This window comes from Parasteatoda tepidariorum, chromosome 10 (assembly GCF_043381705.1).
Source record: "Parasteatoda tepidariorum isolate YZ-2023 chromosome 10, CAS_Ptep_4.0, whole genome shotgun sequence".
Classification (NCBI taxonomy): domain Eukaryota; kingdom Metazoa; phylum Arthropoda; class Arachnida; order Araneae; family Theridiidae; genus Parasteatoda; species Parasteatoda tepidariorum.
The window spans coordinates 50,329,166-50,355,122 of record NC_092213.1 but is presented as its reverse complement, the minus strand read 5'-3'; the positions used below and the strand labels follow the sequence as shown (position 1 = coordinate 50,355,122).

Here is a 25,957-nt window from a genome sequence, read left to right as displayed (position 1 = left end):
TCAAAACCAGCCGTAATCCTGAATGTATCTTTGCGTTGTTTATCCCCAATTTGTATCCTCTGTTTTTTTAACTTGAACATTGTTTATAAACTCTACTTGATAAAGATAAAGACCACACAAGGCTGCATATATATGAGCAATAAAAAATAAATAAATACGACAGGAGGGTTGAAAGCAACCTTCTAACATCACAATCTTGCAAAAATTAATGCGTGAAAATTAACGAAAAATAAACACGTGATGAGCAGAGAGCCAATAATTACGCACCTAAATTCCATTCGCAACAGAAAGAAGACGCAATTTGAGAAATGTGGTCGCAATATTTTAGTCGTGAGAACGGCCAAAAGCTTGAACCCCTTAATGATAATTTACTTTTCGCCATATCTCCAGCAATTTAAGTGAATTTGATCTAAGCAAATAGTTTTTTAAGCGATTTGAAAAACTTTTGCACACAATTATGAAATTTGTTAACTCAAACATAATTCCATTCAAGAAATAAACTTTAAAATTTTTTTATTATTTTTTCTTATTTTATTTAATAGGGGTCAAAAGCATTTTGAATTGTATGGCAAACAAATTTTTACATCATTTTAAAAAATGTAATTTTAAATGGCAAAATACTAAATTTGAATGAAATCTATCTAATAATCCCTGAGAATTGAAATATTTAAAATGAATATAATCTAAAGGTTGTCCCCCTCACTTCGTCATTCTTGTACGAGCCACTTAATGGGTTTGCTAGGTGTTTATTAAAAAATAAAATAAGATTATAAACCGATTCCTAATTAGAAACCTACTTTCTCTTTTCTTTTGTGCAGATTCATTTATTTATTTATTTATAATTTTAAATATTATTGAGATAGGTAGTGTTTTCTTTCCTTTTTATCAACAGAAATTTTTTAAAAATACTTAAAGAATAATATTAAAATAAATGTTGCCTTTGCTCTTGATATATCTTCAAAGAAAGTTTTTGATTCTTTCATGAAAATATATTTTAATATTCGTAAGTATACATTTTAATGTTCTGCAAAAATATTTTTGATTCTTTGTTAAACTTTAATATTTTATATTTTTTTACGATGCTTGGTTAAATAAAGTTAGAACATAAATTTGACCTTTTTATTTATTTATTTTTCTTCTGAATTTGATCCTAATTAATTTGAAATCTGACATGAAAGTAGTTGTGTATTCACGATTCTCAGAAAAAGAGTGTTAAAACACTTTTTTTCTTCATATTGCATTCAGTAAATATTTTAAAAGACATAGATTCCTTATAATACATTGCTTATAGCAATTAAAAATTAAGTACCTGTTTTTCGAATTCAAACAAAAAGCACCATGCTAAAACTGACAGTTGAAATATTCATCTTCAAATAATTTAAGCAAACAATTTTAATTTTATATAATATTTCAAATTTGCTGAAATCAACTTTGATGAAGATAGTTTTGCACCTATTTATAAATTTCAAAAAAAATCCTTGATTCAAATTATAAATTAATATTTTCCATAAATATATGGTGTCCTTAAATCATAAAATTTTTCGATGTTGCTGAATTGATTTGTCCTCAAATGTTTGGTTTTCAAGTTAGGTAATCTTTTTCACGCTGAATGAGATTCAAGCTCCTTCGATCGCCGTCGTGGGACGATGAGATGTAATTCGTGAAAACAATTTTCTCGCGATAAACAATTTTTTCGCCAATCAGCTTATCAATCAGTCAACCATCCATCTTCCTTCACGGTGATCGGAGATGCATGAATCTCATAACAAGAGAATGGTCCTTAAGATTTTGCACATGCGTTTAAGAAAATGTGATGCAGTAAGAATGGTTTGTACTTGCTATTAAAAATAATTACTTGATGTAGTTCAGTCTTATAAGTGATTATGAACTGAAAAGATATCAAATTTTATTATTGTATGTTTTGTGTTTGGTTTCTTGACATAAGATATTGTGCAAGAAGATTATTGGAAGAGAATCTCTTTACCTAATTATTAGATTATTTCTAATTTGTTCCATTTACTCATTGCCGTTACTTATACTGTATAATTATATTCAAATTGAATTATTGTTTTAATTGAATCGATGTGTCGAAGTTTCTGCTATGAAGTATAGTGTTATGTACATTTGTAGGGATTGAACTTCGTCGTAATCCGTCGTGTATTGGATTAGAAATTAATACGTTGCGATTTTTGAATTGATAAGGTGCTTCTAACATGATGAATATAAAGACTTTTCAGAGCACATTCTTTGTTCTCATATTTAAATCACTTTTTGTGGTCTTACTCTTTCGATCTGCTTTTTGCGCCCCAGTGAACTCTACTATATCTAATATATCGTATGATGCATTTTTAAAAAATGTTACTAGAGATAATTGCGTTTTCCCTAAGGGGATTGTTCTTCCACTAGAAAACTCACTTGACACTTTTCAATATTTTTCTGAACTCTTAAAAATTTGTAAAGCTCCTGAAGCTATGAAACGTTCTCTGGAGGCTATTACGTTGTGCAATGAAATTTATGATGCTTTAAGAAACATAACCTGCCAATCAAACAAAGATGTTGAATTTCCTGAAATAAAAATTGAATTCTCAGATAATGTTTGTAAGGATATCAATTCTTTGCAACTTGAGCACACACTTGAAGAGAAAGGCCTGCTGCAACATCTTACAGATAAGTTCATTTGTCAAATGATGTGTGAAGATGATTTCTTACCTGCTTGCAGAATGTTATTGTGGAGCTTTCAGCTACTGAAACGAATAGAAGGTGAGTATTTGATCTATTTACCATAAATCAGGGTTGCAAAAAACCTTATTTTAAAAAAGCTTATATTAATATTCATAAAGTTTAATTTTATGAATTGACTTAACATATAGGTAATTAAAGTGTAATTTTGCTAATACAAATAAATTACTGTAAAAGTCTGAAAAAAGTTTCTTCACGATACAAAATGTTATCTGTACTCACATACATCACACATTTGAAACTTATTTTAGCACTGGATTACTTTTTATTTATATCTTAAAAAAATATTTGAGAATTTTTTTTTTGCACAGAAAGCAAATGAAGGGCAATCAAAGGTGTCACGACCCCCCACGCCAAATTGAAAAAAAAAATAAAAATAATATTTTCTTAATAGTTTACAAAAGAAATAAAATATTTTAAAAATTATTTAAATATACACCTAGCATGGTTGTCAAGTTTCTGCCAAGGTGGTTAAAACCACTGATAGAAACCGGTTAAAACCGGCATGGCAAAAACCCTTTTCTGCCGCATTTGTGGCAGAAATTCAGAAAATGACATAAAAGTAAGAACTGAGATTGACATATAATGGATTAATTCATAGAAAAAACAATTAAATGTTAAACAAAGTACAATTTATTTACGAAATTATCACCATTCAAAATCAAGTATTACATTGTTTGTACTCTGCAGTAATATATAACAAAAGACAAGTTTTGAGGCAGTTTCTAAACCTAAACAATTTCTCAATTTGCTATGCACCAGCGAGAAATTTGAGAAGATTCTCTCAAGTCCAGCAGAACTCGCAGGCATTGCCATCCACAAGAGATTAAAACTGTTACTGTTATAATAATTGGATTGTTGCCATGCAAATTATGTCTTGAAAAGAAAAAAAATATTTGAAAATAGCTCTATTCAGTTATGTTAAGAGTTAAATTATAATAATAACTGAATTTCAGAATTTAATATAAATAAACTAAAATCTAGTATTTACATTTATTATTACATTACTTTATTCTTCATTTTATATAAATATTTGACATACTGCACTCTTTATATTTAATATAAGCAAAATAATATATATTTACAAACAATGAATTAAAAAGTTAGTTACATGGAGTTAAAGTTTTCAGTTTACTTAAACAAAATGTCATTAAGCAATTACTAGAACTAATATATAAAGTTTTTTTAGTTTCTGCCACTGGCATGGCAAAAACCAGCTTCTGCCTGCAAAAAGCCAACCCTTACACCTAGGTAGGTCGGAAAAGCGATTTTTTCCCCCTCCATCTAATTATGTTCTTCACTGTTTCAAAAATCATAATAAAAAAGATTAAAACGAAATTCGTCATAGTTTCATTGTAACATTAATAATATTAAAGTGCGCTTCAACAGGTTTAACCAAAGTTAAAAATGCATAACATTTATTATTTAAAGACTTTGAATCAGGGTTGGGTTTTTGCCGTCAAAAACTGGTTTTTGACATGACAGTGGTAAAAACCGTGTTTTTACCGGTAAAAACTGTCAAAAACCTACCGTTTTCTTTAATTTATGGCATATATCGGACAATATATTATTTTCACATAATTGCCTTTATAAATGAATGTTGTAAATGATTGATTTTGAATGAATGTTGAATGATTCCTTTATAAATGAATGTTGTAAATGATAGTTGTAAATGATTGACTATTGATTTTGCAACTATATACATGTATTTTTATAGAAGGATATACATTCATATCGAAATGTTGTAATATACTTATTGAAAATAGTGATACTTTCTTTTATCATTATAGCTTGAATTGCAAAGGATTCAAAATTTTGCACTTCTTAATTGTTAGAAATTAATAAACAAACAAAAAACCTTGGAACTATTAATAAATTCAAGATAAATTCAAGATATTAATAAATTCAAATTTGGCATTTCTTAAATATTAAAAATAAGCTAAACAAAACTTTCAAAACTTGTAACTACTAACAAACTCTAAGCTAAGAATGACTTGACATTCTTCAGTACTGTTATATGGCAAACAAAATGATGCTTGGAAATGTTGAAAATTTAGTTTAGTTTCCTAATATTTTACTTCAAATAGCATGTTTTGATTAATTGTGTTGGGAAAATGCAAGAATCTGTTCTTAAATATCTTTTAACAGCTTTTTTTCTAATTTTATTGCCCAAAAAGGAATTAATTTTAATTATAAGCAGTTAAACTCAAATAAAAATACAGTTTTACCAGAACTATGTGTTTTTGACATTTTTGACAGAGGGTTTTTTGACATGACAGTAAAAACCGTCATGTGTCAGAAACTTGCCAACCCTGCTTTGAATACTTGAATTATTTATGTCTTGTTCTATTGTTCATTATGAAAAAAATAAATGAGAAGACTAGCATTTAAAACCTCAATTTTTTTTTTTTTTTTTAAATTAGTGACTATGACCCTCCCCAGTAAAAATTTCTGGATCCGCCCCTGGTAGTCACCCCTTTGCAGTACCGTCTTTACGCATGGGCATACCCGGGCAGTGCCCGAGGGCCTCATGCACTCAGGGGGCCCTTGAGAATCTTACTTTTTATAAATTGTATTAAAAAAACTAAGACTAAGCAAAATTACCTTATATATATTTTCAAAATAAATATATTATATCGTATAAAGGATCTATTTTGTTTTTCTTTCTACAAATAGTGATTGATTATCTCGCAAACAACAATAATTTGAATAGTTTATCGCCGGGGAAACCTAAAAAGGCAACTGAAATCTATTTTTCTAAGTTACAATGAAATTTTTAAGTGAATTCAGTTTTTTTGGGTTTACTAAAAACAAATTTAAATACATTTAAATCAAAATGTATTTAAATTTGTTCAAATTATTGCATGTGTTAAAAGTGCTTTATTTTATGTATGTGAAGTTTTTTAGTTTGATTTTAAGCAGTATGACATGCTATAACTGTCCGAAACATTTCTTTGCCCAGGGGCCTTGCATGCTATTAAGACGGCCCTGCCCCTTTGTTTAGTGACCTTAATGTTTCCTCCTGAAAAATTAGGTGATTGAAAAAATAGTGGCAAGATAGTGCTAAGTAACACTCAACAAGCTTTAACTGTGTTCAATAAGGGTTTGGAAATTGAATCTTACAAATTTACATTATGAAATAATCAAAGTTCTACCTATACGGTGCTACCTTTTAGAAAAAAGGCATAAGTTTTGAAAAGACACCCTTTCGAAACCATAAAAGTGTATCAAAATGTGTATCATATTATGTAATTACTAAATTTGATCTTCAACAATTTTTAAAGTGCCTTCTTATACTATTTAATGCGTAGTATATTTCGAAAAATAATTTTCCCTCATTATCTGAAAAAGAGAATAATTTAATTATTTTTAGTTAATAAAAATAATTAAAGGCATGCTAATAGATAAACTCTGGGCTTAAATTTTTTCAAACAAAAGTAAACTAAAAATTTTTTTAATTGATTAACAACTTGAAAGATTTTTATGTAATTTAAACTGAAAATTATGTGAAAATAAACACAAAAGGTTGCATTTTTTTTTAAAAAAAAGGTTATTAATTTAAAAAATAATTTTTAAAAAAACATTAAAAATTTTCTTAAAAAAGAGATACAGTACGGAACCCGTTATCCGGAATTCAGAAAAACGGAAAACCAAAAAACCGGAACGAAATTCGATACATTTTCCCGCCATTTAAAAAAAAATAATAATTTTTTCCTCATAAAATTTTAGGATTTTTCTTTCTTTTTTGAAAGATGTTTACCTTGCAATTATTTTGGAAATAATCATTAGTGTATTACTTCAACGTTTTTTCTTCTTTTTAAGATTATTACCAAATATTTTTTTTTTAGTTGGGTTTAAACAATAAAAAAAACGTCTTTTTGTAGCGATTCAGAAAACCGGAAAAATCAGTTATCCGGAATAGCGATGGTCCCGATCGTTCCGGATAATCGGTTCCCTACTGTACTTATAAATATTTAATGAGTTGGGAATAATCCTAACAATGTAAATATTAGTAATTATAATCAGAATTAAACCTATGAACACAGATAATTTTACCAGTGTGTAACTTATTTAAACAGTGAATTATTTTATTTAAAAATGGAATATGAATAAAAAGGCAGTGTTTGTAAGGGGTGGGTGACTTATTTTTAAGAGCAAAGAGGGTGCATTTATAGGGATCAAAGGACGGGCAGTGCAGACCACCCTTCTGAAATAGTTAAACTGATTGTTAATTCTTAAAAATGAAGTGTAGTGGTTAGTTACTCGTATTAGCAAGGAAATTCCGACATAATATCCTGTAGGTATATTTAAAACTTTTTAAAATTTTGTTCAAGATTTGAAATATCCATTGTATGCAAAACTTGTTATAATTAAAAATCATTATTGGTCTAAAATAACCAAAAAGAAAAAAATGCTAAATAAAAATGTTTACTTAGTAATGTAGAATAAAATTTTAATTTTAATAATATTTTAATTTATTTCAAATTATAATTGGGATTTTTTCTTCTTCAGGAATTCCACTTGTACAGACAAGTAATTCCACAAGTACAGAAATTCCACTTGTACAAGTTTTGCTTACAATATCCATTGTATGCAAAACTTGTTATAATTAAAAATCATTATTGGTCTGAAATAACCAAAAAGAAAAAAAATGTTAAATAAAAATGTTTACTTAGTAATGTAGAATAAAATTTTAATTTTCAATTTTAATAATATTTTAATTTATTTCAAATTATAATTGGGATTTTTTCTTCTTCAGGAATTCCACTTGTACAGACGATCCAACGAAACTCACTCAATCAAGAAAACAATGCTGATGGTGGTAAATATAAAGTTTCAGTTTCGTTGATATTGAATTAAAAATATTGCCTTGTTAAATTACATAACTTGCCTTGTTAATTATTTGATTTATTTTTTACAAAACAAGAAAATAAACTTCCTTATTAATATTTTATTTAAAAAATAATTTAAATTTTTTTAAAGTAAATCATTTCACTTGAATGTTATGCAGTGTCTCTCTATTTTTTTGTTACTTTATGCTATATAAAAGTATATAGGGTAGGTTGACTACTAAGCAGTCTTGTTCGTGAAAAATGAAAAATAAATTTTTTAATTTCTTAGTTAATTGTGAAAATGTTGGTTGTGATTGTGCTATATTTTATAAATTTTGTTTGCTTATAAATATATATTATATTAAAATTGCATGTCCTATCTAACTGCAATTTTATAATGCTAATTAAATATTTTAATAGTGAATTAAAAATCAATAGATAATCATTAATAATAGTCAAATAATAACATAAGAGTTTCACAATATAATACTACAGCAATGTCTGTGGATCTGCTTCTGCTAGCAGTGGTTAAATTAAGGTGCTCATCTTAACAAAATTTACAGCTTTGTAAGGATAACCTATGATAAATTTGTATTAAGTAATACACCTCTGATTTAAAATATGAGAATAATTAAAAAATTTGACATTAAAAAGCCTCTTATTGATTACTTATTGATATTTTCTGTTTTTTAATTTTCACTTAAATTAAATTACGTATTTAACAAATCGAATCTATATATATTTCACAGTATTTTTGAGCATTAGAAAAATCAAAGTAAAACATAAATCAATTTGACAATTTATTTTTAACAAAAAAATTTAAATATTATAATAAAATTTAATGTGGTCCAAAATTTTAGAATATTTTATTATATACACTAAAAATCAATGAATGGAAAAAGTTTCTTAATATTTTGAAGCTTTAGCTTTGATCACTGCATACAGATGATCTTGCATAAAATAAGCAAGCTTTTTTGTCCACTTAAGTAAAAAAAAAAAAAAAAATTATGCTCCCCACTAGCTCAGATTTTTTTGTAGGGGTAACTTCTTTCAGTTTTTTCTTTATTACCCCCCTATAAATTAGCAATTAGTTTAAGAGCTGGGGAATTAACTATTCACAGTAGCACTGTAATTTTACATTGCTCCAGCTTGATCTTATTTTGCTTTGATCTACAAGGCAAAAATAAATTTTTTTCGAAAGTAAAATCATCCTAAAACTCCAAGAAGTTGCTCTTACAAACAAATTTGAGCTAATGGTGTTCATGGTGAAGTGGTCTCCTTGAGCTAATGTTCTACTTCGGCTAGTGTAGACAAAAAAGAAGTTTGCTTATTTTATGTAAGATCGTTTAAATGCAGGGATCAAAGCTAAAGGTAATGTTGCAGAATATTATTTTTTTTTTCTCCAATTATAATTGAATCTTAGTACTTATAATGAAATATTCTAATATTTTGGACCACATGAAATTTTATTCTAATGCTTTCTATTTTCCTGAAGTAAATTGTCAAACTAATTAATGCTTTATTTTGATTTTTTTTAATGTTTTAAAATACTGTGGAATATGTAAACTGGATTTGTTAAATTTGTAATTCAATGTTAATTAAGTGAAAAAAAATTTATAAAATAATAAATTTAAATATAAATTTTTTAATTATTCTAATATTTTGAATCAAAGGTGTATTATTTATATGCCTCTTATTTGCAATAAATTGAGCTTTTATATCAATTAATAATAATTTAATTATTTTTTACTATAAAAAATTATTAATTTGTCTGAATTAAAGGATGAAATATATGTACAATGCTAAAAAAATGAGCACCCTGAGTAGCTTTTGATCTAATGACCAGATTTTCAAGTCATAGGATGGTTTGAAGGCCTAAATTTAAGTATCCTGAATAATTAGGGCAAATCTAACTTAAAGTTAAGAAACCAGATACACTCACATACTTTCCCTGAATAAACCTACTTCTTTTTTTAATTTAAAAAATATCTTTTAATTTACTGTGCATAAAAATATGGTTTTTATTTACAGTGCATAAAATAGTCTCAATAGTTTAGGCAAGAGAGCAGCCAAAAGTTAAGGCTTCTTAATCTTAATTTCATTTTTTGCACAGTTTTCTCTATCTCAAGAACTTTTTAAGTCAATCTAAAAGTATTTACACACAATTTTAAATCAATCTTAAGACAATTTCATAAGGCGCAAGTTTTAATAATGATGGATATAATTATTTATCTAAAATTATATTTAAAAATTTATTATTTTTTTAATCATTAGAAAAAACTTTTAAATATATGTTAATATATAAATGCATTTTAAAATCTAACTATTTTTAAATGATAAAACTTAAACTAATTCGGTGGTATAGTTCGGAATTATCCTATATTTAAAATTTTATTTTTTGAGAAGTATTGGAACGATTTCTTTCAAATGTTTATTTGGTGATTTAAAATTTCATCCTTTAAGATGATATAAAAATTGGTTTACCTTGCAATTCAACATATTTTTTTGGATTACTATTTAGTAAAATAATAAATATCTGTTAAAAATTATTTTTTACATAGAATTATTTTTGTATAAGCAAATTTTATATTTAAAATTGTCTTGCCTTCAAACCATTATTATTAAGTCATATTAACTGAAAATCTAGTCAATAGATAAGATTTTCATTCATTCATCAAAAGTCATTCAGGTTGTTTACTTCCTTTTATATATTATATATGTATATAATATTTTATAATTAACACTTGAAGTATTGCCCTTTTAGCTATTCTTAAAAAAATTAATTTTTTATAGCTGGTTTTCAGCTTAAAAGAGATATTTCTGCTTCTATTCTTTATTAAACTTTTGAAGCTAATTTTTGATTAAGTGCCAATTTGTAAAATTTTAAAATGTTTTGTGATTAATTTTTCATATTCTTCTTTTTAAGGAAAAGCAAGTATTGCCAAAACATTAAAGCCTAACAACAAAGATTCTGAAATTGATAAAAAGCAGGAACCATTAAACCCTGATGATGCTCCTGTTGAAGGTACGAGACAAAAATTACCAGTTATATTTGCAAACTATCCACATATAAATATTTTTTAATGAATGTGTTTTTAAGTACAGAAATATTTTGTTTTAGAAAATTTGGACAATAAAATAGATGGAGATCTACAAATTGTTAATGATGGTAAGGATATAATATTTTTGTATAGTCAATTAATATTTCTTTCTTTTAGCAACTTGTTTTCTTATGTATTTAGTAACGAATTGTTGATGAAAATGGCAGGAGGTTGACTTGTTTAAACCACAGTTTTATTTTTCAATTGTTTATTTTAAAGTTTTTTTTTAAAATTATTTATATTAATAATTTTACTTTGAATAGAATCAAATTAAAAAAATATTAAATTTCCTCATAAAAGTTTTCGATTTTTAAGTTAAAATACTGATAGGAATCTGCATTTCTTTAAATAATTAGAAATACCGTATATTCCGGCGCAAAACGCGCCCCGGCGTATAACACGCATCCGTAATTTCCAATAACTTTCTTTAAATTCTGAGATATACTCTTCGTATAACGCACACGAAAATTTGGATTGTACATGTGCAATATCTCGTCTAGTATCTATAGAAAACTAGAAAGCCTTTTAGTGTGGGACATGTTTTGGTCCCACCTTACAGATAATACAAAAAAGTTTTTGAAAGTATGTAACACTGATATGGCAGTTATTCCGGGCGGATTGACACCATTAGTTCAGCCATTGGACGTCTGCTTAAACAAACCATTTAAAGCCAATTTAAAAAAACAGTGGAACACTTGGATGTTGGAGGGCGAGAAAACCTTTACGAAAGGAGGACATATGCGTCATGCAAGTTTGGAAACAGTGTGCGAATGGATATTAAAAGCATGGGATGAAATTAAGCCTGAGATGGTTAGAAAATCATTCAAAAAATGCAGCATTTCAAATAATCTGGACGGATCAGAAGATGACTGTTTATTTATGGATGAGGGTAACACAGATGATGAAGACGAAACAGATTGTGATGACGTGCCTGAAGAAATAACGGAAGACGAATATAATGAACTATTTATGTAATAACGAAAATCAATAAAGTATATAGGTAAAGGTATGTTATTTCTTTAAAATAAAAGTATTTTTCTATATTTAAATTTTTTTAATCTATAATTTTTTATATTCGGCGTATACCGCGCACCCGAAAATTCCAATGTTACTTTTTGTATTAAAAGTGCGTGTTATACGCCGGAATATACGGTATATAATTTTGAAGTGTTTACATGTCATAGTTTTCCTACAAAAATATCCATAAAAATAAATTGACGTGAGCACTATGCTCTAAAAATGCCTAAAATAAAAAACAGCATTTTCAAATCCATTTTTTGTTATATTTTAAAAATTAGTTAATAGTGTAATTAGTTAGTATTGTAATTATTAGTAATAGTGTAATTATTAGTTAAATAGTGTAACAAATTTATATAGTATTTTTATTTTATCCATTTTTGTAATATTTTCAAGAAATTTTTTTTGTATTAAAAAGCATTTCTGACAAAAAGAATGCAGAATTCATTTATATATTTTTGTTTAATTTAATGCTGCATTATGGTAATAAATATATAGCACACCATATTCTTTTTTAAAAAAAATCCGGTTTAAACGGGGAAAAAACCATTTTGGGTTTTTTTTTTTTAAAAAAAAACATCTCATAAAAATAAAATAGTTTTAAAGCTCATTTGTTTCAACTCTAAAAGTACATCATTGAAAGCATAGTCTTTAGTGCACTCTGACATGAGGCTGTAGATATCTTTCCGAAATCATTGAAAAGAGCTCTCTAAATAAGAGGTTTCACGCAAAGATTTTGAATTTATTTTAATCTACTTGTTAATAATGTTTGTTTTGATATTTTTTTGTGTATCCTTAATTAACTTATTCCACATTTGGTGCGTATTGTTGCCCGGTCACTGGGAGAGGTTTTGATGGTCTCTCTGGAAAGTTTTCTTCAACACAAAGTTTATGGAAAAAATTCCTTACCTCTCAAAAGTGGTCGTAAATAGAGGAGGAGGTCGTTAAATGCAGGTGGTTTTCCCTGTAGGTTTGGAGAAAAAAAATCTTTCCTGGAAAAAAAAATCTATTCTTTCATAGTATAGCAGACTTCAGCTGTTAAAAATGTGTGCATTTAAAAATTAAACACAATACACGCGATTTACTATGTATGGTTTCCTTTAACATATTATTTTTAATATAAACTTCTTAAAATTATCTGGATTATATTAGTTATTTTTATTTCTTTAAACATGCACACAGCAGATTTTAATCTTATTTATTTGTTTTTAGATAATGTTAAAAATGATCTTGATGACCAGAGTTTGAAAAGTAGTAAAGATAAGCAAACTAATAATGAGGAAAATGAAATACCTGAAGAACCAACAATGGAAGAAAAGAAAGGCAATGTTTTAAGTCTAGGACAAGACCAAGGCATAAAATTAGATGAACAAAAAGAGCCTGCCCAAAAGGAAAATGAAACTCCTAAAGCAAAAGAAGAAGCAGTAGGAACAAAAATAGAGAACCCTGCAAAAAATATCGATAATCAGCTTGTCAATGAGAATGACATTGATGCAGGACCACCAAAGAATTCAGAATTACCTCATTCTAAAACAACAGTTGTTAAGAATAACCCAGCAGTACTAGTTCCTGAAGACAGTAACAAAACCGAGCCAAAGAAAGATATCACCACTGCTCAAAATAATTTGCTTCCAGAATCTCCTAAAGAAAATCTAATGAAGGTTATGCCAGTGGATACCACAATTAATAGCAACATTACTTTGAATACTCCTAAACCAGTTGCTCCAGTAATAAATGATGAATTAAACAAAAATCAAGTTGTTGTTTCTCCATCCACTCCATCTAAAGTATCAGTTGGAGCCAATGAAGCTAAAATTTCAATAAAGCCTGAAATTCCTCTTTCAAAAGATGATGACAAATTAATTCCAACTATCGGCAAAGAAGATGCTTTTTCAGTTACCACTGTTGCTGATTTGGAAAAGATGGAAGATGGAAATGGTATACCAGAACCAGCAGATAAAGATCCAGATCTTTACAGTAAGTATATATTTAATTATTTTAATTCATCGTATTTTTACTCGAAGATATATATTCTACTTTCTGAATCATTAAGATTATGAGGCAGACATTTGAAAGAATAAATAAAATTAATTCCTTGATTTAAATTCATGAGGATTTGTAGTTTTTCCATTCAATAAGCGATTTTAAAACTATCATATCTGCATCATGAATAATTAAACATTAAATTTTTTTGCATCGTTAAAGTTATAATTCAGACATTTAGTTATTGAAGCAATGAGCTCTTTTAAATAAAGCCATGAAGTTTTTGGTGCTTTTCTGTTTAATCAGATTAAAAATATAGTTTAAGGGCTCTATAGGATTTTTCCTAAAATATGTTGAATTTCTTGACGAAAAAAAAAAAACTAGGTATGTTATGACCTGTTTTATTTTGTGCAATTTGACACCAGCTATAAGATGATACTAAAAAAACTTCTAAAGTTACAGTAAAAATACTGAAACCTACTCACTGAAAACAGAAAAAGGCACACATGTTTTTTGAATTTGAATCATCTGCAAACTCAAGTATTTTGTGTAAAGTTATTAGTTCAAAGTTTTATCTTTAAATCTTTTTTTCTCAATTCAATTTCTCATCTTGCATGCAAGATTTCTAGACTTCTAATGAACCTATTAAGTTAAAATTTGGTAATTGGTATGAGTGTAGCAAGTTGCTTAAATTCATGCTAGCACTTCAAAATTACTAAATACAGGGTAATTATAATTAAAGTTACGATTTCAAAAATGGTTAATTTTAAAACTACTTGACAGACTACTTGGCCTGATATTTTAGCAGAACAATCGTGCTCATCGGCATGTTCAGCATTCAGCCGATTCTCCATGAACTACTGATTCCAGCATCATTGTTTGTCCATAGCCACATCTTCCAGTGGATTCCATCCTTTATCTGGTTTCACGTCAAATTAACCAATCTCTTCTGATTTAGCAATCATTTTTCGCAGACCGTTTCTGGGTATTGGACCTGATTTTATGGATTTTTATGTCCGAAACTTTCTAATAGTCATGATGAAAGCAAATTCAGGCAAAGAGCTGGTGCTTTGCAATTTTATAGCTGAGTTATATGCATTTCTCCAATACCCTGTGTACCCTGACTGCGCCATCTATTGGGATATTTTGAAACTATTTTTTCCTTCGCCAAGCAAAGTTTCTTTCTCTCATGATTGTTCTGCTAAAATATCTGGTCATTCTGATGAGTAGTTTTAAAATTATCGAATTATGAAATCATAACTTTAATTATTATCATCCTGTGTGTGTATATGTATCTATATAAATAGACAGATTGATTTTGTCAAAAATATTTTTTTTTTTTTTTAAATTTAGGAAATACATTTTATATTGCTATTTTTTTTGAGCTTGCATAGTTTTAAAAAAAGTATAATTAAAATTGTTTCAAGTTGTAAACGGGATAACGTCTTATGAGCATGTTATCGTGCTTATAAGACATCATCGTGTCTTTATTTTTCTTCAAATTTTATCACCATAGAGAATTAAATTATATAAAATTTCTTTGAATTGTTTTAAAAAATTTGTTTAAATTGTCTGTGCTTATGTTGAATGTCTGTAACTTATATTAAATTCCAGTAAAAAAATCAGAATCTTAAGTTAAATTTTAGATAAGTTAAAGTAAGTATAAGTGGTTTAATTGTTTAGATTTGTGTGTGTTAGATTACTGGTTATAAGTTTAGATTTGTGAGGGGAAAAAATGTGCATTGATGCTTTCTTGATAAAATTAAAACCATCTAGCATCTAGACTCCTTAATGTTTTAAATCTGTTGTAAGATGAAAGTTTGGAAGAGGATATCTTTTTAGCATATCTGTAAATCTGTTAATTGCAGGGTGCGTAGCGTTTGTAAAAAATACTTAAAGGTGCTTTTTTGGGGATTTCGTTTTTAAAAGCTTTTAAAGGTGCTTTTTTCAGCTGGCGTTTTTAAAAAGTGCTTTTTTTCGAATAATTTTTTCTCTCCCTTCAGCGATATCTGGTGGATCGCATGCATTTCACGAAAAATGGAGAGTTTGCTACGTAATCATTCATGCGGACTTCATGTCGTACCCACGTTATGACTTGCGCATGCGCGCATACTTGAAACCGAAACCAGAGTGCTCCAATTCAGATAGAGAATGTCAGATCCATATGAAATCTTTTTCTTTTTCATTTTGTTCTTGTTTATTTAATTTACTTCTAATACTTTTTTTGACGTAGGGGGTAAGGGTACTTTTGTTCTGAGTTCAGGGTCAAGTTGAATTCACTCGGTGATGTGGGAAAGTACTGATTGTTTTTGGGGGGTTTTTTTAACGCTAAAACTGTTTATAAAAAGTTTTTGCTTTTCAATAATATCATTGATTGAATATGAATTTTTTGAGTGCTTGAAAATTTTTGTAAAGTGCTTGAAAAGTTTTTAAAAAGTGCTTATTTTTGATTCAAAGATTTGGCTANAATTTAACTCTTATGAGAAGTGGGTTTCCAAAATGCCAATCTTTTATTAGGGCTTGGCAATAAAATGCTTTGTTGATAGGTTATTCGACTGTGATAGATTTACATATTTTTTTACAAAAATTAAATAAAATGCAAATTTTAAACTTTTTATCATTTTACTCCTACTTGGAATTTCAGTTATTGAAACAAGTATATTTTCAAAAGCATGCTTTGTTAGACTTAGTGTCATTAAAAGGAAAAAAAGAAAATAGGTATGTAAAAAGATAGTTTAAATGTTAAGATTTGATTTAATTATTGTTTCTATTTTTAATCATTATTCTTACTTTTATGAGTTTTCCATTATTATGCAGTTCATTAAATCAGACATGTGATTCTTCTGCTAATTCACGAGATTCACAAATTTCCATGAATAAATAATTTATATTGTGACGAAATTTTCTCTGAGTTCTGCTAATCTAAAATTTAAATTATTGCATAACTTATGCAAACTCTCCTTAACGCCACATTTATTCCACCATTATAAGCAACCTTATTTTTTTCTTCCCAAGTTACTATTTACACAGGATAGGGACCCCCACCCCCAGATTTATTAGTGAAAAACGCTATTTCGGATAAACATCGACAACACAAGACTGAAAAAAAACCTTAATAACTTGAGCTAGAATTAATGAACAACTGAGGCAAACACAAAAAAATAAAATTGATAATTAAAAAAGTAATTCTGAAATGGTAGGTATTTATAAGATCATATGCTAGAAAAATTGTGTTTTTTTCTTATTATTTATTCTTATTTATTAGGTATTATTTATAGCTTATAGTTTAATGAGTAACAATTTTGTCTCAAGTTCAGATTTCTAACTATACCAGTGTAAATCCATGTTTCGATCTATTTTTATTAAGTTTATGCAGTTGATTTTCTCTTGGTTTTTAAAATTCCAATATCATTAGGACTTGAAAATTTTCAATCGCTCATTTAAGAAATCACTTTTTGGTGAGCTGGATTTGTGTCGACGATGTCATCGTAAGTTCGTACGGTGTTTTGATTGTTTTATTGGCTATTATTGCCACGAATTTTCTCAATGTTCTTTTTCTTAACTCCCTATATTTTTTATACATTATTAAAATGACACTCAAAATTCAATCCGTGCATTTATTAGTCACTTTCTGAGTGGACAATACCACTTTTTTCACAGTTATTGCAGCTGATATCTGTGGTTTTTTTAATACCTATATTTTCATACCATATTATTAAGAAATGAAAAATTTGAATCTCACATATAAGTAAATACTTTTTAATGCTATCGATTAGCCCCAAAACTGTATATCACTTCAATTATTGTTGTCATTTCAAGTCATTGTTATTGATTTTCACATGAATTTTTTAAAATTCCGATATTTTGTTGCAGGAAATTCAAATTGTATTTACTATTTCTAATTGTACTTTATTTTTTCAAAAAAATTTTGGCAGCTATCAATATTGATTTTTGCTCATTTTTTTAAAATCTTGATAATTTTTATAAAATATTTATAGCAACATGACACTCAATAGGTACATTTAATTAACCCCTTTTTGGCTCATCCAATTCGTGTGGTTTCGTCGTAAATATATGCTGTTTTCTCATCAGTCTTTTTCTAGCTGTGGATTTCATGATTTTTAAAATCCTTCTTTTTGTTTTATTCTTTGATGCCATGACGGAGGTGTACAAAAAAGGATGAATATGTAATTTTTTTCAATATATGTATATCTATATATAATACTCTTGTATGTGTTGATAAGAAAAAAATTGGTTAATTTTTTTTTCTCCCTTTAAATTTTATGAATGTTACTTTTGTGTTTAAGTGAAGAAAAAAAAAAGGAATCTAATAATAATATTTACACATTAAGGATAAAAATTTCGGGCAATTTTTTCTTCCAGCAGCCACATTCCTGCTGATTAAAAAATTATGAGTCTAGCTCTTTTCAAATGAAGCAACCTAGACACTAAAACAAATATTTTCTGAATATTTAAAATAAATTATCCATGTAGTAGTTGCATACATGCTTTTGTGGAGTTTAAAACTAAAATAAAAAATATCGAAACAATCTTATGAAAAAAAAATTATTTTATTATTTTTTGCATTTATGATTTGCTATTTTTGCAATTTTTTAATAAATTTTTTAAAAAGAAAAAATTTATTTATTTTATCAGATGATATGGAAAGTGAGGGAGAATACTCCAAACTAGAATATGGTATGTTATTGCATGCTTTTTTTTGTTTATTTCCTTGAAGCATGCTTTAACTTCCTTCTTTGAATTTAAATTATGTAATAATTAGTTTTATTTATGTTTATTTTATATTTATTTACGTTTTTTATTTTCTAACTAGAATCACAAATTAATATTTATTGTGAAAAAAATTCTGAGATTTAATATTTATAATTATTTTCTGTAGCTTTTTAAGAAGATAGTCAGATTTTACATTCATAATAATGTGAATTCTTGATATAATTTATAGTATAAATAACTGCCTTTAAAAAGATATTATGATTCTTAATCATTTCCGTGCAGTGCAGCCAGTCTGGCAATAATAATTCAACAAATGTTAGAAACCTCTAGAAATGTAAAACTAATTGCTTTTAAACATTTAGCAACCTCTATTCTTTAACCAATATAGAGCTAAAATATGTCATTTTCACTTTGAATCTTCTAAGGTCTCACTTGCTAATGTCCTGCTTGACCAAAATTTTTAATAAAAATTTGATTTTCCAAAAAGTGTTAAGAGAATGCAACCATTCATTGCAAATTTTCTTTCTTAAGTGATTTAAAATATTCAAAAAGTTAAGTTCAGGTTGACTTAGAGCAAACCATGTTTTAAATGCTGACATTGTTTTTTAAAAAAGTACCAAATTGCAAAAAAAAGAAAAAATTTATAGCAGGACAACTCAGCGTTGCAGAGTGGGAACATAATCCTACAATAACTTGTTTGGATTTGTTGAAAAATTATCAGCATATGAAACTTCATTGCTCACCCTAGGTTTACCTTAACCTTTTAAAATACCAATGATTTGAAACGGAATTTGCCTCAAAACGTTTCTCCCGCAGTATAGTGTCCTCTTAATAGCATTATAGCATGCTACAAATTAGGTAGAGGGATTTTTTAAGGAGTAGTTTTTACTCAAAATTCAAATTTAAATATTCAAATTAAGATTAATTTTAGAGTTGCTTTACTTCACTTTTTGACTTTCATCAAGCAAATGACTAAATGTTATTTCTACAATGTAATCCAGTGGTTAGTGTAAGCAAACATAAAGATTTAACCCCCAACAGATTCTGTGCTGAGTTGGTGACTCGTTTAATATTGACTGCTAGCTAGGCTAGCGCTAATTGTCACAACCATGGTGCTAATCAGACAAATGTGTTGTCATGTGTCGGGTTGCTTTGTTTACTTTTTCTATTAGTTCTCGCTGAACAGAGTATAGTACAATGTTCACAATAATATAGCTATCAACTCTACTGTTACTTGTAGAATATTGTATTTTTACACTTTTTGATGGTCTTGAATTTATCAAAAGTTCCTCTAGTTTTTGCACATTTTAAAAAAATTCCTAAAATTGGGAAGTTCTCAAATTCCTATCAAAATTGATTTTTTTTTATTCGCCTTTTTTTACTTAATAATTTAGCTAAGTAATTGCATCTAGAATAAGAGAACTTGAAATAACTATAATAGAAAGTAAATTTGAAAAATAAATGTTATTTTTAATAGTAATTAGCTAAATCTTAATTTTTTTTTCATACCTGAAATTCTTTCTCTGTTTAAAATAATTAAAATCATTTATGCTGTACTTGAATTAAAAATATATTAAACAATAAAAAAACACTATAATTTATTTCATTTGGTCAATTAGGAATTGTAAAATATTTGGTCTTTCAATTTGTCGTTAATAGTGAAATGTACTTTTTGTATTTTATTTTTCCTTAATTGATAATAAGAAACTCCTTAGATTTCCTGATCAAAATAAAAGCGGATAAATATGTGCAACTCTTTAAAAAGAAATGAGTGACTCGTTAAATCATTCTAGGCAAAAAAAAATTTTTTAAATTTTAAGATTTTATTGAAGGAAAAAAAAATTAACAATACCTACTGGATTCATTATGTTTGATGAATCTGATATATCTTCATTTAAATTCATTATCAAATCTCTTTAAATGACTGTACTTTTTGTAATTCTTGAATACAACCAATAATGTAGTCTCAATAATGTAAAATCACATTACATCAATAATCTAGATAAAGATATTGTTAAAGAGGAGTATATTAGAAATTATATATAGGGGCTATACATTTAAGATGTTAAAAGATCACATTTTGGTTGCTTTAATATGGTTAAAACTGTAAAAAAAAATAAAAAAAGAAAGAATATATATAATATATTTTCTTTATTATTAAAATGAAAGGAGGCATGAACAGGAAGTGAGTGACAATTAAACCACTCTAAATTTAAAAATTAAGATTTGTATTAAAGTAACTAATTTCATTGCTTATCTGAACTTGTTAATGTGCTTTTTTTAGTGCTTTAATGTGAGGCTTTATGAATTGAATATAAGTGTCAAGATTGTAACAACTGTAATTATGAGTAAACTAAATTGTTGAATCTTAGAAGACAAAGTGCTGCTGTGGGTGGCCAAGTGTCTTGATCAATTAGGAATCTATTAAAAAGAATGAACCAATTAGGACCAGTTAAAAAAAGGGTATGGGTGCAAAAATCATCAGTACTTCTAATTAATCACTTACTAGTTGGTAAAAATGGGGGGGGGGTGNGGGGGGGGGGGGGTGCTCTTTCTTAAAATATTTTTATGAAGAAAATTACATTGAGATGTTTCTTAAATTACTTTACATTGGAAGACATTATATACAAATATACCTAGAGCATAAAATACTACTATGTAACAGATCTATTGCATTTTAAAATAATGTTATTCAGAGGAAGTTTTGGTTTTAATTTTCATGTTCTAACTTTATGCCATATACTAATTTAGAGAATTTCATGTTACTTATTTCAATTCTTACCCAAATGTGTCTACATTCCTAGCTGATAAAGAATTACATAAACTTATTTGTTATTTTTATTCTTTGCTAAATACTTAATGAAATAAAACTTTGTTCAAACTGTATAAATCGGAATGTCGAAAATTCGTATGTAAATTCAATTGATAACTCTTGTCATTTTCTTATGGTGTTTTATTTCTGATAATTCGTTCTTGTAAATCTTATAACATTTTTTAAAAACCTCACTCTCTAATAAATTCTATAGATGAAGATGGATTTTATGATTCTTCAAAAAATAAAAAGCAAGACGAGCCTGATGGTGGAAAGATATCGAAGCCTGCTGTAGCCGAGAATGAACCACCACCCAAATATGATGATTTCCCTTCAAGAAACTTCGTCCGAGGATCTGGGGATATTCTTTCAACTTTTCCTGAACAGGAAGATAGTCATTTCTTCTTTTATTTCCTCTCATTAGTACTGATTCTTATGGCTGGGTATCTTTTATTCCACAATAAGCAAAAGGTAGGAATAAAAATCTGTAGGAATAATACTCATATACTCTATCTTAAGAACTTCACTTTCTAGTCGTCTGGAGCACTGTTGGTGACTGTTCAGGTAGGAGTGTTGGATAAATACCTGAGACAAGTTTTGACTCAGGTTGGGGAGCGAAGTATAAAAAAAAAAACCTCTCTAAAATATGTTCTTTATTGTTTCCATAACAGCAGACAACACCAGACCTTGTGGCGGAAAAGTTCTTTAGATAGACTTATGAGGAATTGTATATTTTGTTCAATGATTTTATATTGCATAACTAATTATTGAAATGGTTTGTGTACATTCCTATAGTGAAAAATTAGATTTTAAAATAGTTCTGTAAATTTATTTGAGCATATTATGAAAATTATTATAGTTGAAAGGCTTGAGTTTATAACATGGTATGTGTATTTTTAGTCGCCCGGTGGCTGAGTGGTAGCGCTTCGCGCTCCTGTCCCACAGGTCCTGGGTTCATTCCTCGGGCCAGGCAAGGTTGACTCAGCCTTGACTAAACACTGGGGGTTCCGCGTTTAGCTGACCACCTAACCGGAACATCTGCTCCTGCACCCCAGAGCCCAAGGTCAAGATAACTGAGATGGGCACAGTAGGCCTTGGCCCTCTATGGGCTGTCGCACCACTGAGTTAGAGTTAGTTAGAGAGGTGTATTTTTTTAAAAAAAATTTCCCTTCTATTTTAGTAAATTTTTGACTGTGGGACTTAGGCTATTCAAAAATAGAAAATAAACACTGTCTTGTGCAATAAATAGTGTGAGGGGAAAATCCCGAACTAGTTGACTTTTTAAATGATATTTGGCTCTTATTAATAATTTGTGAATCCAATATTTTTGCTTTTTATATATTATAGGTTTCAATATCTCCCTTTAACATTTTTTTCTTCTGCTATTTTTGAAGTTAGAGTTATATGACATATCTGAGTTAACCTGTCACAAAAATTGCTACATAATATGCAAAAGGTTGGCCACCACTATAGTTTTTTCTCCTGACTTGAACTGCAAATGTATTTTTATGATAATCAAATTTAGACAAATATTCATATAAATCATGATAGAAAAAATGTTTTTACTTTTTTAGAAATAAGAAGACCAGGATCTACTAAGACTGTTTTTCATGTATTTGTAAAAAAAAAAAAAAAAAAAAACTATATAAGGCAGGGTGCATAGCGTTTTTAAAAAGTGCTTAAAGGTGCTTGTTTTCTATTTTCGTTTTTTAAAAGCCCATAAAGGTGCTTTTTTCGTTAAGTGTTTTTAAAAAGTGCTTACCTAATTTTCCCTTTTTTGAAATGAGATTTTTCCTTTACTATGTTTATTTTCGCTTCGAATTATGCAAAAAGACAGTTCTCATTGTTCTATTCAATGTTTTCACAATTAATTCAATCCTAATCTATTTTGACGTATTGTCAGCCCGTAGCGTATGAAAACGCCATTCGTTTTACATGATTCAAAATTTCATGATTTTTGACAAGTGTCAAAAGTTTTTTTTTTGTTGACATGACTGTTAAAACAGGATAAAACCGTTAATTGTCAAAACATATTTTTTGAGAGCTTATTTTTTGTTGAATTACTTGGCTAGGCACTCAGTAAGGATAGCAAGAGTGGTTACATTTTAATTAGAGCTCTGTAAATGATAATTCAAGTTTCAATTTTTTCCTGATTATTACAAGCGGAATTTTATATTAATACCAAAAGAACATAGTGGACAATCTAAATTTTTATCACTCTCTGAAATAAACAACTGAATTAACACAAAACTGAAAAGAAAATAATAAATTTAGTAACAATTTTAAAAACTTTTTTTAATAGACTAAAAATGAGAGAATAATTATATTTTTATCACATCCTAAACAAGGTACATTACTTTTAACATCTATCATTACTGCAAATCCTTTGCACATCTATCAAATGTGATGTTCCTATGTTATTCCTCTTAGATCCAACAAAAATAAAATTATTCTGTACTTCATTATTCCTATTTTGTTAATGTGGCTTAGTTTTTGCATACCACCCCTAGGTCACTGTTGTCTGCCCACTGGCGGTTTATGTGCAGATCTGTCAGTGGGTTAAATGTCTTAAAATATTAAATATTATGAAACATTTTTGTAATGCTCTAAAAATACTTAACCTTATAGGCATGGTTTAAACCATGGTTTTTCCCCCAAAAAAATGGGGTTTTTTTGTTGCCAACCTTGCTTATAAGCTACTTAAAAGGTTAACTTACTGTGTTTCGTTTATTATTTTAACACTGGATTCATTCAACATCATCTTTTTCAGATCATTGCATTGATTGTTGAAGGTCGGCATGAAAGGAGACGCAGGTCACATGGACTTGGATACAAAAAGCTTGAAACCAAATAACTCAGATTTTCACTCCATTCGTTTATTTAACTTTTTGTATATAAAAAATACTGTTGTGTGTTCTTCCTTGTTTTGAATAGTTGAATGGATATTGATGTTAGCACAAAAGGATGTAGTTCAAACTATTATTTATTAACTGTTACAGAATTAAGATAAATTGGTTCTATTGTGTAATGATTTTTGTCAATAAAATTGTTACTGAATGTAAATAAATGAAATTCTCATTATTAAAGTAAAAAATAATTTTTATGTCCACAAGGTGCAGAGTTTTTCAAAAATGCTTATTTTTAATTTTTAAAAGCCCTTAATGAAGTGAGGGGCTTTCAATATTTTGAATCTTTTGTTATTTAGATTTCTCATTCCAAAAAACTTTAATTCATCTCTTAATGATTTGATTTTAAAAAAAAATTAATTAAAAAATTCAATTATACTTCTGACAAAAATTTTTAGTTTCAATACTCATTGTATTTACATTTCAAAATTATTTGATTTTTTTTAATCACTTAATTAAAGAAATATTAAACAAGTAACAAATTTTAATAAAAATTTATTAGAGGCCATTCAGTAATTTACATATGTGAATTTATTAAAGTTTTCTTAATTCTTTACCTATCTTTATAAATTTGTTGTGTTCAATAATATTAATCTTGTTAATGTTTTTTTGAACATGCTTTTATAAATAACTTTTTAAATTTAAAAAATACACTCGATAACCTCTTTTTAAAAATGGTTAAAATAACTATAATTTTGAATTAATTTTTTTACATAATTAAATAAATTTTTAATTTAAAAAAGAAATAGAATGAGCCACTCAGTATTGAATATATTTAAAATTGTGCATAAAATTTTTGTTATTGTAGCTAATATAATCAAGAAAAAGAGTTCTTGATCAGAAACTAGTTATTTCATCATGATTATATGAAGTCTTAAAATTTTTATTTTTGCAATAATATTTTATTTCAAACCAAATATAAAAAAAATTATACCATTACAGCAATGATTTATTAATTTTGTTAGAAATCTGAATTGTAGCAAAATCCTCACTTAGTCATATTTTATTAAATTTTAAAACATAGTGTTCCTTAAAAAAGAAAATTTTCTAAAGCAAATTACAAATTTCTGCGCTTTCAAAATTACTTTATACATTATCAATTTGAAATGCTATACGAGGCACGTCATTCTTGAATTTTTTTTATTATCAAGGGGAAAAATTGCAAAAAAGAAAACCTTTTTGCTTCGCTTCCCAAATCTAAATACAATGTTGTACCTAAAATACAATGTAAAAAACAATGTTGACACCTAATTAAAATGGGGAAATTTGATTTATTTTTCCCTCACTAAATTCTACAATTATCAATATAACTAATAATTTTTTAGTATTTTCTGAAAGATAATTCAGCTTCATACATTTGTCTGTTTTTAAATTTTTTGCTTCTGCATAATGCTTCAAAATTCTCTTAAAACAATTGTTTTAAGAGAATTTTCCAGCATTAGCCCAATTAGTTTTCATAAGCTATTATAAGTATATTCTAAAAATCTGGAAGCAGAGAAATATTCTGTCTTGCATTAACTTACTTAAAATTGAACTGGCTAAATTTTTTACGAGTTTCAGAAAAAATCGATAAAGGTTTTAAAAATTATCTACTGATATTTCTTATAATTTAATAATGTGACTTATATTCCACCTTTTGAAACATGCCGAATGAAACTCTATCATTTAAAAAAATAAATAAAAAGTCAAAAACAAAAGTAAAATAGATATTTAACAAGACTTTGTAAAATATGGATTGAATGGGCAAATGTGTAACTTAAATATTTTGTTGAAATAATTTTTCCACTATTAAAAATATCTCGACAGATTAATTTTAATGTGAAAAAAGTCATT

General features: G+C 27.4%; 1 protein-coding gene across 2 annotated transcripts; it reads left to right on the top strand.

Moving 5' to 3' along the window:
* The first annotated feature begins 1,715 nt into the window (after nucleotides 1–1,715).
* On the top strand, nucleotides 1,716–24,285 carry LOC107447141 (trans-Golgi network integral membrane protein 2). Of its 2 annotated transcripts, XM_016061979.4 has the most exons (8): nucleotides 1,716–2,760; nucleotides 7,499–7,561; nucleotides 10,498–10,596; nucleotides 10,693–10,740; nucleotides 12,902–13,666; nucleotides 18,329–18,370; nucleotides 21,433–21,689; nucleotides 23,989–24,285. In XM_016061979.4, the coding sequence occupies exons 1-8, from the start codon at nucleotides 2,214–2,216 to the stop codon at nucleotides 24,070–24,072; spliced, it is 1,905 nt and encodes a 634-aa protein (XP_015917465.2). In that variant the 5' UTR covers nucleotides 1,716–2,213; the 3' UTR covers nucleotides 24,073–24,285. The 2 variants fall into 2 exon arrangements, with proteins under 2 accessions (XP_015917465.2, XP_042906871.1); XM_043050937.2 differs by lacking the exon at nucleotides 18,329–18,370.
* Nucleotides 24,286–25,957: the final 1,672 nt, after the last annotated feature.

Bases quoted from the DNA above. Each gene is read 5' to 3' on its own strand.
- LOC107447141 (XM_016061979.4), top strand. From the start codon at position 2,214: ATGATGAATATAAAGACTTTTCAGAGCACATTCTTTGTTCTCATATTT. The intron at 10,597-10,692 runs GTACGAGACAAA...ATTTTGTTTTAG, and splicing joins TGATGATGCTCCTGTTGAAG to AAAATTTGGACAATAAAATA. The intron at 18,371-21,432 runs GTATGTTATTGC...TAAATTCTATAG, and splicing joins ATACTCCAAACTAGAATATG to ATGAAGATGGATTTTATGAT.